Source organism: Giraffa tippelskirchi, chromosome 7 (assembly GCF_054371585.1).
Source record: "Giraffa tippelskirchi isolate mGirTip1 chromosome 7, T2T-mGirTip1v1.2.pri, whole genome shotgun sequence".
Classification (NCBI taxonomy): Eukaryota; Metazoa; Chordata; class Mammalia; order Artiodactyla; family Giraffidae; genus Giraffa; species Giraffa tippelskirchi.
In genome coordinates, this window is record NC_137281.1 from 128,719,543 (window position 1) to 128,736,603 (window position 17,061).

Consider the following 17,061-nt stretch of genomic DNA (forward strand, 5'->3'; position numbering starts at 1 on the left):
ACCCACATGTCAGGTGGTACATGCCAACACCACCTATGGCTAATGCCTACCATATCGGGCAGTGTAGACAGAACATTTGTATCATCAGAGAGTTCTATGGATGCACTGCTCTAAATTCTCAGTGCTGGTTACTGAGAAGACTATCAGCTGTACTATCTCACTGATACAATAGCAAATATTACTTACAGAGTAATAAAAAACTGCAACAGAGCAGAAGTCTTTTTTAAGTGTATAACTCACATAAGATTTCTGGAAAAGCCTGAAAAAATTTTATGAAACATGAAACTGCTTTTTTCCATCACCAAGGTATAGGTATGGCTTCTCTAAAGAGAATAAAGGATAAGTAAAAATCTGACATACTAGTTGGTTTTTAGAAAGTATGATCTATCTATTCCAAGATGTCTCCATAAATGGGGACATCCGAAAGAGTTTAACAACATTCAAATGTTTATAATGTTTAACACTTGTCTAAGTAGTGTGATGGTACAAGATACAGATAACATTACAGGACTGTTCAGTGGGGAAAACGCTGCCCTCTCCAAAGCGGTGTGAGAGACATCTGAGAACAGATTCACGGGAATCGTGATCAATTTAGGAATAAACTGGCAATGAGATGTTTTCCCTTTTAAAAGATAATAGTCTTTAAGAACCAATATTTAAGTTTTTGATAGAAAAACTAGAAAACTTAGAAAGGAACTTAAAAAAAATGGGATGAGATTCTTTATAAATAGTCTTTTATAACTTTTTTCCATACAACATAATTTGTTTACAGAACATTTAGAACATAAGCAGAATTCACTTATATCACATCTCTAAGTATTTAAAAATTATGAATGATGCTTATTATAAAAAAGCAAGCATCACAAAAGAGAAGAACGAGATTGTTAGCCTGACTCCTTCCCACTATTCAGGGGTAACTGTCTATCTTTTCAGACTTTCAAGAGCATATATATTTAAAACACATACACAAATGGAATCATACTTTACCCGAGCCTACTATTTGAGTTTTTTCCATTAAAAAAATATACCTTGGATATCATTCCGTACCAGTGCATAGAGACTGACCACATTCTTTTTAACAGCTATCCAGTATCATAATTAGCTCATTCTGTTTGATGAATATTTAATTGTATATTAATTTTACTAAGAACAATGCAGACAATCAGAATCTTTACCTGTAAATCTCTATATTCATGTGCACTTTCTTAGGAAAACTGCTGGATGTATATATATCATATATGCATTACAAATGCAACAAACTACCACCAAGCTGTCCCTCAAACAAATATGCCAATATGCCCTTCCACCAACAGTGAATAAAACTGTAATCAATCAAACTCTTTATTTTCATATGTTGTAATCATTCTGTCCCAGTTTATATTCATTTTGCCAGGGTCTTCAACAGATACAATTTTTAAATGTTTATGTAGTGTATCAAATGTTTCACTTTATGGCTTATAAAGGTCTGCTCACTTTTAGATTATATAAACACTCTCCCATATTTTCTTTTAATATTTTAGCTTATTTTTCAATTAACCCATCTAGAAAGTGTATGTACGTGATGAGTAATTTTTTTTTAAAAAAGAGCATCTAACTGTTCTTGTATATTTCTGTCAGCATCAGACCTCATAATTATTCATTATGGTGGTTCCATAATTAACTGCCAATACCCTGTTTTTGGTATCTAAATGAAATATGTGAGAAGCCTGCACTAGAAATATATTCACAGAGAACTGCCAAAAAATGATCACAAAAATTTAAGTTCAAAATCATTTTTTAAGTTCTGCCAATTTAAAAACATGTAACCTCAAGTGTAAAGAATATTATTTAAATACTTCTTGTTCTTACCAATTGATCTGTCATCCATTTTCCTTCCATAGCTTTTAATACTCTATATGAAGAAGAGATAAAGGAAATAAGCTCTTAAAATAATAAAATTGGTGAAGCTCAAAATTTCAAAATCAACAACTTTTTAAAATAAGGACTTAGAAAACTCTGGATATACCAAAGTGGGGGTGTAAGTATTTAAAAATGTTTTCCAAATCCCCTGCTTTCTGCAATTTTTTTCCTCACCTGCTTCCTTTTGCACTTTTAGTATGGCTCAGAGCCTTTCTGTAAATATAATAAACTTCCACAACAGCCATTGTCTTTGCTCTCCATCATAATCAATAATTTCCAGCAGTAATAAGTAATAATAATGAGACCCTGATGTTGGAAAAGATTGAAGGCAAGAGGAGAAGGGGGTGACAGAGGATGAAATGGTCGATGGCGTCACCGACTCAATGGACATGAGTTTAAGCAAACTCTGGGAGATAATTAGGGCAGAGAAGCCTGGTGAGCTGTAGTCTATGGGGTCATAAACAGTTGAACACAACTTAGCAATCCAACAACAACATAAGATAATTCATGATCCAAAATGGTATTGTCAGTTCCCCCACTTTAAAATGGCACAAGTCAGTGTAGGCTGAAATTTGTTCTATAGAATGAAGTGTTCTATAGGAAAAAAGTTAAGTTTCTATGATAGAATAAGTCAGAGAAATGACTGAGTAAAATAAATCCAAGCAGGTTTCTCTAATGCAGGGCATCTCTGAAGAGTTAATCTGCTCATAAATGTATTAATCATGTCTGGGGTATGGATGGAGAACAGTGACTGGACCAATTTGGGACAAAAGGTTCTACAGGACAGTTTCCAAATCCAGAGGATAAGAGATTTGTCAGGGGTGCTTGTTAATACTCAGATTCCTGGGCCTCCCCTCAGACCTACTGAATCAGAATATCTGAGGACAGATTCCAAGAATCTGAATTTTTAACCAGAACACTAAGTTAATTTTATCTTATGTAGATGATCTGCAGACCACACTTTGCAAAATCTTCATACAGAAGAACAAAGAGAAGCAATAATGTCCTACATGAGCCACCACCACTAGTGTAATATGCTTTCTGTACTGGACCCATTTACCAGGGTCAGCTCTCTGATTCACCCATTCAGTCAATGTGCCTGCTATTAACCAGGCACCATGTTTGATCCCATTGTTTTCCAGAAACTCGACAATCTCTTATTTTGGTTTCTCCCAGATACAGTGCTCTTCACATGTTGAGATCTGTATCCTAAATTCAATAAATCAGCAAACCACATATCTGCGTACCACAGCATTGAAATAAACCATGTGGTGACCAGATAACCCCCACAAATTAGAAAGCAAAATGAAAACTCACTCTTTTTGAAATTCTTCTTGCTTGCTCTTAAGCTGGCTTAATCTTTCCTTCTTGTCTATAAACCTGTAAGAAAAAAATGCAGCGTTTTATTTAAACATTCATTTTTTTTTCAAACGAGATTATGCAAATTCCTGAAAGCCAATCATTTCTGCAGACTCATCTGGAAATGTCACTGTCCCAAACATATCTTCTCGATGGGATGCACACGGCTGCCTACCATTTTACTTAAAACTAGATTACTTAAAATAGGTTCATATTCTCAGCTTTAAAACTCTTTCATGGAATTATAAAATATGTCTATAGGTTTCTTCACCCCTAGGTTAAATCATCTTCCGAAACAGGCAAATCAGAGCAATAAAGTGAGTTTGAATCCAAGGAAACTGAGGCTTCCATTATAAATAACTGTAATTATTAAACATAACTGAACCCTGCTCTCATCTATAAATTGGTGCCTCAGTTCAGTTCAGTCGCTCAGTCGTGTCCGACTCTGCAACCCCATGGACTGCAGCATGCCAGGCCTCCCTGTCCATCACTAACTCCCGGAGTTTACTCAAACTCATGTCCATTGAGTCCGTGATGCCATCCAACCATCTCATCCTCTGTCATCCCCTTCTTCTCCCGCCTTCAATCTTTCCCAGCATCAGGGTCTTTTCACATGAGTCAGTTCTTCCCATCAGGTAGCCAGACTGCTGGAGTTTCAGCCTCACCATCAGTCCTTCCAATGAACACCCAGGACTGATTTCCTTTAGGATTGACTGGTTGGATCTTCTTGCTGTCCAAGGGACTCTCAAGAGTCTTCTCCAACACCACAGTTCAAAAGCATCAATTCTCTGGTGCTCAGCTTTCTTTATAGTCCAACTCTCACATCCATACATGACCACTGGAAAAACCATTAGCTTTGACTAGACGGACCTTTGTTGGCAAAGTAATGTCCAATTTTTTCTCACTAAATTTATTGCTAGTCATTATGGCTAGCAAGTTACTATTATTAATAAAGTTACCAAAAGGGAAGAATATCACATCACAGATCATTTTTTATTTGTCAGTATTCTACCCTTATTCTTATTTTCTTCCTGCTACATTAGGGACTTAGTTACCAAAGTATTGCTTAAGCTAAACCCTTGACATTTTTGAAATGCTGTATTTTATCATTTAGTTTGAAATTTCTAATTTTCCATAAAATCCCTCTGATCAAGAATTTATTTATAAGTGTATCACTCAATTTCCAGATATACCAGCTTTTTAAGTAACTTACTGTTATTTTTCTACTTTAACTCTGACGTGGTCCCAGAATATATGAGATTTCAATCTTGTGATTTGAGACTGTCTTATGGCCTTGCATATGAGGCGCTTCGCCTTGGTGAAAGTTCTATGTGCACTTGAAAGAATGTATATTTTATAGCTCCTGGGTATAGAGTTCTATAAGCATCAACCAGCTGAAGGTGGCAAGCAGTGATATTCAAATCTTCTAGATCTGTGCTGTTCAACATGGCAGCCATCAGGCATATGTGGCTACTGAGTACCTAAAATGTGACCATAATGGCCCTAAAAATCTCTTTCTTAAAATAAGAAAATTAAAAAAAAATGCATGAGTAATATCACGCAACAGACTGGTTCAAATTGGGAAAGGAGTACGTCAAAGCTGTATATTGTCACTCTGCTTATTTAACTGATGTGCAGAGTAAGTACATCATGCGAAATGCTAGACTGGATGAAGCACAAGCTGGAATCAAGATTGCTGGGAGAAATATCAATAACCTCAGATATGCAGATGACACCACCCTTATGGCAGAAAACGAAGAAGAATTAAAGATGAAAGTAAAAGAGGAGAGTGAAGAAACTGGCTTAAAACTCGACATTCAAAAAACTAAGATCATGGCATCTGGTCCCATCACTTCATGGCAAATAGATGGGGAAACAATGGAAACAGTGACAGACTTCATTTTGGGGGCTCCAAAATCACTGCAGATGGTGACTGGAGTCATGAAATTAAAAGACATTTGCTCCTTGGAAGAAAAGCTATGACCAACCTGGACAGCATATTAAAAAGCAGAGACATTATGATTCCGACAAAGGTCCATCTAGTCAAAGCTATGGTTTCTCCAGTAGTCATGTATGGATGTGAGAGTTGGACCATAAAGAAAGCTGAGCGCCAAAGAATTGATGCTTTTGACCTGTGGTGTTGGAGAAGACTCTTAATTAAGAGTCCCTTGGACTGCAAGGAGATCCAACCAGTCAATCCTAAAGGAAATCAGTCCTTAATATTTATTGGAAGGACTGATTCTGAAGCTGAAGCTCCAATACTTTGGCAACCTGATACGAAGAACTGACTCATGTGAAAAGATCCTGATGCTGGGAAAGACTGAAGGCAGAAGGAGAAGAGGATGACAGAGGATGAGACGGCTGGATGGCAATACCGACTTGATGGACATCAGTTTGAGCAAGCTCCAGGAGTTGGTGATGGACAGGGAAGCCTGGCGTGCTGCAGTCCATGGGGTTGTAAAGAGTCGGACATGACTGAGCGACTGAACTGAACTGAATATCATGCAATGATTTTGAATTGAGCTAACAGTGGCTTATTAACTACTTTCAAAGAAATAAAGGTAATGTTACCCGCCATGGTAACATGGTATGGAGTCCAGAATTAGGCTTTTGGCTATCTCCTGATTTCCCAGTCTAAATGAACACAATTCAACAGAACCGTAACATAAAACCAGAACCATAACAGCCCTAAAAATGTCTTCCTTAAAATAATCCAGACACAGAAGTCTAACACACTATTTTTATAATCCCACATCTGAAATAACCCCAGATATCTACTAAATGGAAGGGATAAAATGCCCTAATTATGACTCTGCCGTTTCATAGTCACTGAAAATGTGCTACATATATTAAACAAGAAAGCAAATCAGACAATATTATCTGTGACAGAATTATATACTTAAGTGACTAAATTAAAATTAAATTAAAAATTCATTTTCTCAGTGACACTCTCACATTTCAACAGCTACATATGACTGGAGGCCACTTTACTGGATGCACAGATATGGAGCATCATTGCACAGAGTTCTACTGGGTAGTACTGCAATGGCCAGTGAGATGGTAACTACAGGAAACATGAGAAAACTCAGAAACCAATGTAGAATGTGGACAAATTCATAGGTTCACCAAATAATTTATCAGGCTTTTACTATGTGCCTGCAGCTTACTGCAGAGCATTTTACAGAATGTTAAGAAATCTAATCATTCATTTTCTGCAACTGGCTGGGTACTAGACATGGTACTTGTTATATGCTTCCACTTCCATATTGAAAATGAGAAACAAATGTGGTATTTACTTCTCCCTTACTGAGGTAATGCGTGATTCATGCTCTTGATAACCTGAAAGGAGATGACAAACTCATAAGATTCGTCAACCTGTGTAAACAAAGGACTGACATGAAGGAGAAAATCCTGCTTTCAAAGGCTATAAAAGTGCTCCTTTCAGATCTGTTGTAAAGATGCCACTTTGCACTAAAACAAATTGGGATGATGACACTGTCCAGCTTTGTATCAGGCTGGTTAGTTCTCCTGGGTTGTTAGAAACAAACCCAAGCTTCAAACATAAAAATACAGATGACAGCAGGAATAACAGAGGAGATAGCAATTCCTCCTGTACCAAACACTTCATGAGTAATGTCATTCTTCATGAAGGAAATGAAAAAACAGGTAATGTGAACAGAGCAAAAGAGCAGATGGTATCAAGGAACGTGCCTGGTCAGCAAGCCAACTGCTCATGGCACCTCGTCCATTCTCTGCATTTTCCAATCCAGCACTCATGGAGATAGATTAGGGAAGGGAAAAAAAGAAAAAAGGAAAAGGGGGAAAGGCATATTTTATTTTATACACTGTCTTTCAAGCTGGGTTTATTACATAAAATGTTTTGTATCTTTTTCTACATCAGAACATAAAGATGTATCTCATTATAGAATTTCACTGAATGGACATCATGCCATTGCTTCCAAATTTTCACTACTATCAATGATGTTAGAAATGAATATCCTGGTGCACAAATCTTTTAAGCTTTTAGGTTTCTCTACAAGAAATTCTTACAAATAAACTGCTAGGTCAAATCTTTACATGCAAACGTCTGGCAGTTATCTTTAAATTTCTTCTGAAATCATTTCATATGATATTTACAACCCTACAACCTGTTCTCATTCTCTCTCAGCACTGCACATTTTATTCTTTACTAACCTGACTGGCTTCCTACTCCCTTCCTTCAAAGACAGTTTACAATTCATTTATTTGCCTTTCTTCATTATTTCTTATTGGCTACTTTTCATTTGTTATTCTATGTCCTTTGTTCACTTTTCTATAGTTTTTTAAACACTTTTTTAATATTTTTCTTTCCCAATTTAAAAATGTCTTTTGTGTTATTTACCAAATCCCTCCAGACTTGTATTTGCTTTTCTCCCCCCTAAAAAAGGATTCCCTTAAGTCGACTTTAAAACAGTGCCCCTGTGATAGAGACTGGTGAGAACCAGGAGCAGGTGGTCACACACAGTCTGCTGCTATCAATCTAAGAGACGATACACAACCCAACTCAGGTTCTGGAGTCACGTCTGCCTGGGCTGCCACTTGAGGACAGGTTAGAGGTGGCCCTGCTAAGGGAAGGAAGGCATTACAGGCAGAGTAGATTCTGCTGTTTCACAAACTAAGAAGTTCATCTGTCCTGCCCCAGAGAACTTCACCACACCAGTGGGACAGCAGGATGACAAGGCTCAGTTACAAGTGTGACCCGCATCACCCCACGCTGCGCCATGGCCACAGATCGTCCTGGGTGACTGAGTGGATCTGGCCACAAGCAGGACTGGTCACCTAAGTGTGTCCCATGCACTCTATCAGGAATCCTACTATTATTTCTGTGTTAGATGATCAATAACACCGTCAGACCACCAACTACACACACCTTACTGAGCACTTACTTAGTGCCTTTCATAAAATAACTCTCATCCTTCCGTCTGCCTGCCCAGTCCTTTCCCTCATCCTAGTGGTTTACATTCACTTTGTGCCTAGGGTTATAGCAATAGAAAAGTCCAAGAAACACTACTCCTGTATTTTAAGAAAGGCAAACAGAACAAGCCCACAAAACTTTCAAATATGCAATTGAGGGCCTTAAGAATTAGTCAACCCTTATGTTCCTTGGGTTTCTTAAACCTGAAAGGAGAAAATAAGCACTGATAGCTTTCAAATTAGTGATGAGGAATTTCCCCCTGCTCCAATTTGGACACAGGTTTGGTGAAGAGTTGATGATTCTGGCTCTAGAAATAAGGCAGAGAGACTTATCGGGTTAAGAAAGAGCACAAATTTTCTTGGAGAAGAGCATAGCAATCTCTATTATACAAGCAGAAATGGTTAAAGAACTGAATATTTCTTGAACTAGGATACTATTAATAACACAGCAAAAATTACTAGCCTTCACACTTTTCTCCCTTAAGTTCTTTTAGGCATTCAAGGGTATGATGTTTATGGACAAATGCAATATGAAAAAACATAGTCCTTATCAGAACAGTTTTTCTACCTTATGTTAGAGTATTTCAAGTATGAGAAAATACACAACTTCAACAATGTGGGTTTCATCAATTGTAAATACTACAGTACCACATGGTCTGAAGTTGATTCAATCTGTGGATGCGGAGCAACCGCAGATAAAAAGAGGGCTGACTATCAATTACACGTGAATTAACCCCTGTTGTTCAAGGGTTAACTGTAGTAAAAACATACTCCACTGGAAGGAATGAAGGTTAAGTCATTAGCAGAAAGTATAAACAGAGCATTGTTTAGCTTCCTCATTTGTAAAATGAAAATAATGATTATCCTACTTGATTATATGGATTAAATAAGATAAATGTGAAAGCATCAGGTACAGGCACTTAACACGCAATACAGGCTAGTTTCCCTTTTCTTCATTGCAATGAGCGATTCTGCACTTAATCCTACTAATGTATTAAACTGAATATATATTGAATATATACATACGTATTTATGTATGTATTTCAGATCTGGAGGTCAATGAAAGAATGAGCATAGCCCAGCAGTAAGGCACAACTACTCTGAGCTTCCTCATCTTAAAAACAGGTTGATAACTCATGGTTTTGTGGCAGGGAACAAATGAGGCAATTCTTGCAAAATCCTTTCACAAATTCTGAAAGGCACACATAATGGTTAAGAGTAGCTAGTGATACTGACTGCAGAGAATTTTACTCTCTTAGGAGGGCCACGTGTGTTGGTGTAAATACAAGCGATAAGCTACATGGGACAGGAGCTGTGGCCCTTCCCAGAAGAGACGACCAAAGAGCAGCAGCTGGTAAACTCTTGTCTCAAGGTGGGGAGTCCAGGTACCTATGGAGCTTTTATTCTGCTGAGTGGGATACACAGATGTGGGTCCAGAACCGAATCCTCATGAAAACAAACTTTTATAAGCTAAGGACTGACAACCAAAAAGATACTGGAGGGGAACAGAAATGTCTCAAGAGTAATTTTTAGGATGCATCTTCCTCTCAAAATCTTCAGTAAGGTCTAAAATTTCTTGCTTGTCCTCTATTCCACTTCTCAATTTGTCTGGTGCCCATATTTCTGTTTGGTGGTAAAAATGTAGTCCTATATTCCTAAAACTCATCAGTGAAAGGAGTGCTGTATCATTCCTGATGCTGTGTATATATGAAAGCAATATCCATATGCTCATAAAATGCCTTTGTTTTTGATCCACACTTTAAAATAACTGGTTTCTAAACCAGCATATAGATATTCCTGGATATCCTCAGATTATCCCCCCCGTCTCATTCTTATCATAAACTGGTAAGCAATTTTTTCCAGTTTTGAGTGGAAAGATTATTTCAATTTGTCAGTTATCTATTGGGTAACAGTGTTATTTCTAGTATCAGATAAACGTTTAATCCAGAAAACTACGTTCCTGTTAAAAGACCTGCAATTTTAAAATGTTCTCCGGTACAAGATTCAAAGGAGATGGTGTTGAGAGTACTGCTTAAAATCATTCCTCTTCATCTCTTAAAGAAGCAAACAAGTCAAAAGACAGATGAAAAAGCAGAGATGTGGGTACCATCTCAGGACTGGGCCGAGGTGGGAGATGAGGAAAGGATAGTGTTGATAAGGGTACCAAGGCTATAAGGAAGTGTCTCACTGAACAATAACCAAAAAAAAGCAGCAAGTCCAAGTATTTTTCAATCAATCTAACTGCCAAACTCATACTGTCCACAAAATTACATAAAGATGCATGTTCCCTTCTTAGAAGTCAAAAGAATTATTAGGAGACACATTTATTCTTTAATATCGAATTTTCCTTGAACTGCTAAACCATTAAAACCTGTATATTCAGCTAGTCTATTAATGAAACCTGAAAAAATACGTCTACATTTATAGGAACTTTGATATGTACATCACATTCAAGATCCTTGCAGGCAGAGCTAATTTGGTTAACTTACTGAAAAGAACCAGGGGTTAAATAAGGGTATTTAAATCATGCTGAAGCTTCCATGTTTTATTTCCAAGTGGCTTCCCACAGTCAGTGAAGAGTTTTTTCATAAAGTAAGAGGTGAAAAGGGGTCGGAAAGTAAAGCACAGAATACAAAGTTTTTCATAAGTACTGAAGACCAGAGAATATCTCACAGTCAACCTTTGGCCCAAGATATTTAAGGCTTGTTAGTAGTCAGTGTAAATCCTCGAGAGCAGAAACCTGCCTTTCTCTTATCTGCCGTAATATTTCATGCCAATAACTGTACCCAATGAGCTCAGTAAAACTGATCTTGCCATCAGGACAGGGTCCTGGGTCTCAAGAGATTCTTGCCTCCTACTACATGTTGGACACTGGTCAGGGAATAAAGGAAAACAAACAAGCAAACTCCTCTTCTTTAGAAAGACACACTACAGAAAAAGGGATGACTGAAAGTGAAGTGAGGCTGTCTGTTATCCCTAAACCTTAACTTTCTTTTTCATTTCTAAATTCTGAATGATCCTGGTATTTATTTTTCACTTTTCTGCTTGGTCATAAAAAGAAATCCACTGTAACATATCCCTCTCCTGAAAATAATTCATATTTCAGTTTCTAAAATGGTCTTGCCTTTATTATTCCCTTCAACAATCTGCTTATTACATTCTCCCCCAGGGTTGCACTAACCACCAGGATGGGACTGAACAAAAGCAGAATTCACTCCTGTGTGGAACTACCGATACATTCTGGATGCAGTTACCTTCCACAGATAAGCAACACCACTTACCACGCTCAGTACCATGAAAGAACTGAGTATTGTGACAGAAATGGGGGGAGAGATGGAAGTGGGGACCTACCTTAGTGAAGGTCAGGGAGAGTCTCGCTGACGAAGTGACATTTAAGTTGAGACATGAAAGGCAAAATGCCAATCAGGAGGAACAGTGTTACAGGCAGAGGGAATAGTAAGGAAAAAGGTCCATGGATGGAAGAGTTCCATGTGTTTGAGGATGTGAGAGGAAGCCCAACTACTGAGCTGTGAACATGAGAGAATGTGGTGAGCGTTTACTTTTTGAGTACTTAATACATGCTAGACATCATGTTAAGTAATTCAGTGCATGCTCTTATGTAATTACTACCAGAAACCTATGAAACTTCAAAATCACATAACAAGTGGTGGAGCTTGGATTCAATTCAATGCAGCTTGAATCCAAAGATCACATTTTAAACTCAACCTTACAGCCAAAATTAGAAGGTAGGCAGTAGCCAGATCACATAGGGCTTAATGAGCACAGTAAAAAGTTTGAATTTTATTTTCTATAAAGTGAAAAAACACTGAAAGGTTTAAGCAAAACAGTGACATTATTTGATTTACGTTTTTCCTGTGGCTGTTGAGTGAAGGCCAAAGGGTGGCTAGGGAGGAGCTGTAAGTGTAAAAGAAAGAAACCAAACTAGTGGCCAGGAAAGAAATGATAGCGGTCTGCACCAGAAGTAGACAGATTCAAGATCTACTCTGGAGCAAATCAAATTATACCTGTCAATGATTTGGATATGTGGAATAAGAAAAAAAGGAAAAAGCTAGGACAACTTCCAGGTTTCTGGCTTAAGCAACAAACGGGTCATGATGTATCATAATGAAGTGGTTCAAGATCAGATAAAGTTTGGGAAGGAAGGGTAGATTGATTCAGTCATTCAACGAATCTTTATTAAGCTTCTACTATGAGGACATAGCAGAGCACAAAGCAGTCTTGTTCTCACCGAGCTAACATGGGAGTGAGAGGCAGTTAGACAAATTAACATGTAAACCATAAGATGGCGATAGGTACTATGGAAAACCAGAACGCAGGCTGAGAGGGGAAGAATGTTACTATTCTAACTCATGGTCAGAAAGAGTTTCTCTGGAAGGAACAGAGGCCTAAGGATTCAAAGAAAGTGGTCTGGAAGCCTAGGAGAGAGGAGTTCCTGGCCGTCTGAAGAAGACTGCGGCAGGAGTGTTCTCAGTATGTCTGAGTGCTGGCAAGGAGGCCATGATGTTTTACAGAGTAGGTAAGAGAAAAGCAATAGGAGAACAGAGGGGGAACAAATAATAAAGAACTTCGGATAAAGACTATGGCTTTTTTTTTTTTTTTAAACTTTGGGTAAAATAGGACACCCCTGGAAGATGTGAACAGAGGAATGGAAGGATGGTATTAATCTATCTACAATACGGGAAGTTACACTCTGAAGGAGAAAAGGTGGAAGCAGAGACTCAAGAGGCAATCATCCTCAGATGGACCAGACCAAGAGGTAGTAAAAGGGCTGGGATTAGGGTAGGTTTTGAATGGCAGATGGGATTGTTGATGGGATAAGATATGGTAGCATTAAGAGAGGAGTCAAGGAAGACTGGAACACTTTTTTTGCCTGTTCCAAAGAATTAGGTCTTTGGGTTGGGATTTACTGGGTTGGGATGAGCATGAGAAGAGTAGATTTATTATGAATAATCACAAATTCAGTTTGCCATGTGAAGATGGAGATTCTCACTACAAATTTAAATACAAATAGAGCTGGCAGCTGTTTTCTCAATTTAACAAAGGCCTAGGTTGGAGAAACAAGTCTGGCAGTCTTCAGCCTATAGATGATATTTAAATTATAGCAATGGATCTAGGAAAAAGAATATAGAGAAGAGGATCCAGAATTGAACCCTCTAATGACATTTCCATCTCATACCTAGTGTTTTTATAATAAAACTGTTTTAATTCTTAAAGCTATTCCCTATTACATCAGCAGTTTCTAAATTAACTACATCAATGAGAAAACAGTGATGAACTAGAAGATTATACCATACAAATCTTCTCAAAAGAAAAAGTAATGAACTCCGTTCATGATCAGAAGACTATCAGAAACTCAACAACACTTCCAAACACAGATGTTATATAATCCAGTGGTTAAGTGCATGGCATATGGGTTCAGGGTGCCTGGAATTTAATTCTGGTCCCTACCCTTATTATCTGTGTGACCCAGGGCAAGATACTGTGCAGCTTCCTTAGCAGTAAATTCGGGATAATAACTTACTGGGTTGTTGTTAAGGCATTAATATCTGAACTTTTGCACTAAAAAAATTAGCTGGCTTACTGTCACTAAGTTATTGAAACAAAAGTTGGGACTGAGAAACCTTGCAGCTAACCACACTAATTTTACAATTATTTAACCAAGGACTTGTTGTTTTAGTCGCTAAGTCAGGTCTGACTCTTTTGCCACCCCATGGACCATACCCCGCCGGGCTCCTCTGTCCATGGATTTCCCAGGCAAGAATAGTGGAGTCAGTTGCCATTTCCTTCTCCAGGGCATCTTCCCCACCTAGGGACTGAACCCGGGGCTCCTGCATTGGCAGGTGTATTCTTTGCTACTGAGCCACCTGGAAAGCCCAGGACTTGTAGGCCTCTTGTTTAAATTTCAAAACAAGGCCAAAACGTGTTCTTAAATTCAATTCTCTTAACTAAGGTCTTGCAGCTCCCACTCTGTATTTTAAAACAGAGGAAACACATCCTCAAACTCCTTAGCATTCAAAACAATCTTTGCAAAGGGGAGAAACTAGCTAGACTAGTTCACACATTAGAGTAAGTATGTCTGATAACAAGATCCATCTGTGACACAAGCTACCAGGGCCCGAATCCCTCTTAACCAGTTATTTGATTCTCTTCTGGCCTCTTCTCTAGAAAATGAATGTTCTTTTGAAAATAAAGATTAAACCAAGCTTTTGCATGAGAGAATAACAAAATACCGAGAATCCAACTCTATGGCAATAATAGGAAAAGACCGCTCCACAGGCATCACCTATTCCTTTTGCCTAGTACCAGAAGCACGGTAAGGTCAGACTCCTCTCGAGTGGGTTAGGAGGAAACTGCGACCTCTCCTCTTCGGGCCTCCACCCCCGTCCCCGTCCCCTGGGAGCAAAGCACCGGCGCAAAGGAGCTACCCTCGCTACCTCCTCCTCTTTTCGCTGGGCTCCGCGGCCCAGACTCGCCTCCAGGCTCCAGCCTCCGAGCCGGTGGAGACACCCAGAGAAGACAATAGCGGAGCGGCGGCTGCCGTACCTTTCGCGGTCGCGGCCGTCGAAGTAGACGAAATCGCCGCTCTGGACGCACTTGGCGCAGGTCAGCCGCCGGCGGGTGGTGTTGCAAAGCGGGCAGCGCTCGACCGCCACGTACAGCCCCTCCGCGTCGTCCACAGAGTCTACCAGGTCCCGGGTGAGCGGCTGGGGCCCGCAGCCAGGAGCCTCCTGCGCCTGGGCTCCCTTCCCACTGGGAGACGCCATGATAGCCTGAGAGCAGAGCCAGTCACGTGGGATTTTGTTTTCAACCAGGTGCATCTTGGGTGAGGAGGAGGGACCTGGGAGGGGCCTAGGGAGGCTCCAGGAGCTCGGCGGGAATCCCGCGAGCACGTCGCCCGACCTCGCCTACCCCTCCTCCGCCGCTGGCTAGGAATTAGGTTAGAGGGGGGCGAGGCTGCGCAACAGAGCGTCATCAACGGCTCCTTCACGTCCAGGCTACAAATTAACGCCACAAACTTGTGCAAGAGATAGTAATACAATGCCCTCAGGATTTGGGGAAAACAGATTGGGAACGCATAAGGGAATTTCTGTCATTCGCTGTGGATACTTACTAAATTTGGCTAAAACTACCGCAGAGTTGGATGAAGGAAGTGGGTCTATGGAGCGAAGTGGAATTTTGGCTCATGTGATTTCGGGGCAAATTCCTCACCTCTCCTATGTTCACGTGGAGAAAATTTCAGTGCCCACCCAACGTCATGAGGATTAACAAATCAATCCGTTTACCCAACGTCATGAGGATTAACAAATCAATCCGTTTAATAGTAATCTGATAGTACTTTGCCAATAATAACTAACCAGTGGAAACAACTGTACTGAACGTGTAAATCACAGTTGTATCTTTATGAAAAATAAATTTTAATGTCCAGCATTCCGCTTCTATTCTGGGCCATACTCTAGGAATTTCAAGTAGGTAGTATTTTAACATGGCTGGATTACTCCAAATTTCTTTCTGTGAGGATAAATAGGGTGGGTCGGAGGATTATATCAGAGTAATTGATGTCTGAATATGCCTGTAAACTACAGAAGAAAAAAAATTGGGCTCATAGGTCAAATGATCCAGACCAGTGACTCAAAAGGATTATTTTGGCAAGCTATAAATTAATGACTGCCTTAATTTCTCTCTTCAGCTAGGGCTTCTCTCCCAAGTTCCATACCCCCAAATTCATAACTGCCTACACTAGGCTTAAAGTAATGTACGGTAACCAATTCACTGTACAGAATTGGTCTGAAGCAATTTAGAAACAAAACTGAACTCTCCCTCCCCACAAACGTTTCCTCATTTTGTTGTTGTTGTTCAGTCGCCCAGTCGTGTCCGACTCTTTGCGACCCCATGGACTGCAGGCCAGGCCTCCCTGTCCTCATTTTAGTGAAAGACAATCCCCGCCCACATGGGAACAAGGTCCAAGACTCCTGTTAGCCCATCCCCCTCCCTGTTAATCTCCACTTCTCCATCAAATGCGCATGATTCCCACAAGCTAATTCGGTTTTGAAGCTGAGCTCTTTGCTCCAGCCTCTTAAGTCTTATTTGATCTATTTTAATACAATTACACAGGGTTATGAAGGTACAAAAAAAGCACAAAATCCCCAAACTGTTTTCAAAATAGACTTTATACTAAACCTGAATGGTTCCTGAAAGTTTAAGATTATTTTTAGGGAGAGAAATACTTTTCTTTGAGCATTTCAAACAAAAGGATATGTAACTATTTAATTTTTCTTTAAGTTTTCAGACTTTAATGTTTCATTTGTATTCTGACAGGATCCGTCACAGGCCTGTACCTACTGGCCAGGATCATCTACTCGACACTTAAAAAGGCAAAAAGAAAAAGACAATAGACAATTTCTATCCTGTTTTATACAGATATTTTAAATTTCTATATATTGTTATATATTTTTAGAGAACACATGTTCATGTACTATACCTTTAACAAGAACAAAGCATTAAATTTTAATGATGTTAGAATATCTTTCTAGCAAGGCCTTAACTCTTCAAATTCTGAAATCAGATTAATTTTTCCATTTTAAAATTAACATACACTAGTCATTTCGAAAAAAGTGTCTTCATTTCTTAGGCATGGTTACTCATACAGAATCACACTTTAATAATTAAAGTCATATTCATGTCAATGTATTGCAAAAACTATTACAATATTGTAAAGTAATTAGCCCCCAACTAAAATAAATAAATTTATTAAAAAAAAGAAAAAAAAATAATTAAAGTCAAAATGTGCATGGAACATCTGTTCTGTTGCTGGGCTTATGCGTATATTCG

The 17,061-nt window shown here is 39.0% G+C and overlaps 1 protein-coding gene across 1 annotated transcript in view; it reads right to left on the reverse strand.

Moving 5' to 3' along the window:
• Nucleotides 1-15,004, reverse strand: part of ATG14 (autophagy related 14) — a 37,611-nt gene extending 22,607 nt beyond the window's left edge. Inside the window, exons 1-3 of the mRNA XM_081509512.1 lie at nucleotides 14,776-15,004; nucleotides 3,217-3,279; nucleotides 1,849-1,891 (exon numbers count right to left, since the gene is read on the reverse strand). Coding sequence (XP_081365638.1) covers nucleotides 1,849-1,891; nucleotides 3,217-3,279; nucleotides 14,776-14,996 — 327 coding nt within the window. The 5' untranslated portion in view covers nucleotides 14,997-15,004. The remainder of the gene's footprint in view (nucleotides 1-1,848; nucleotides 1,892-3,216; nucleotides 3,280-14,775) is intronic.
• Between the last annotated feature and the right edge of the window lie 2,057 nt (nucleotides 15,005-17,061).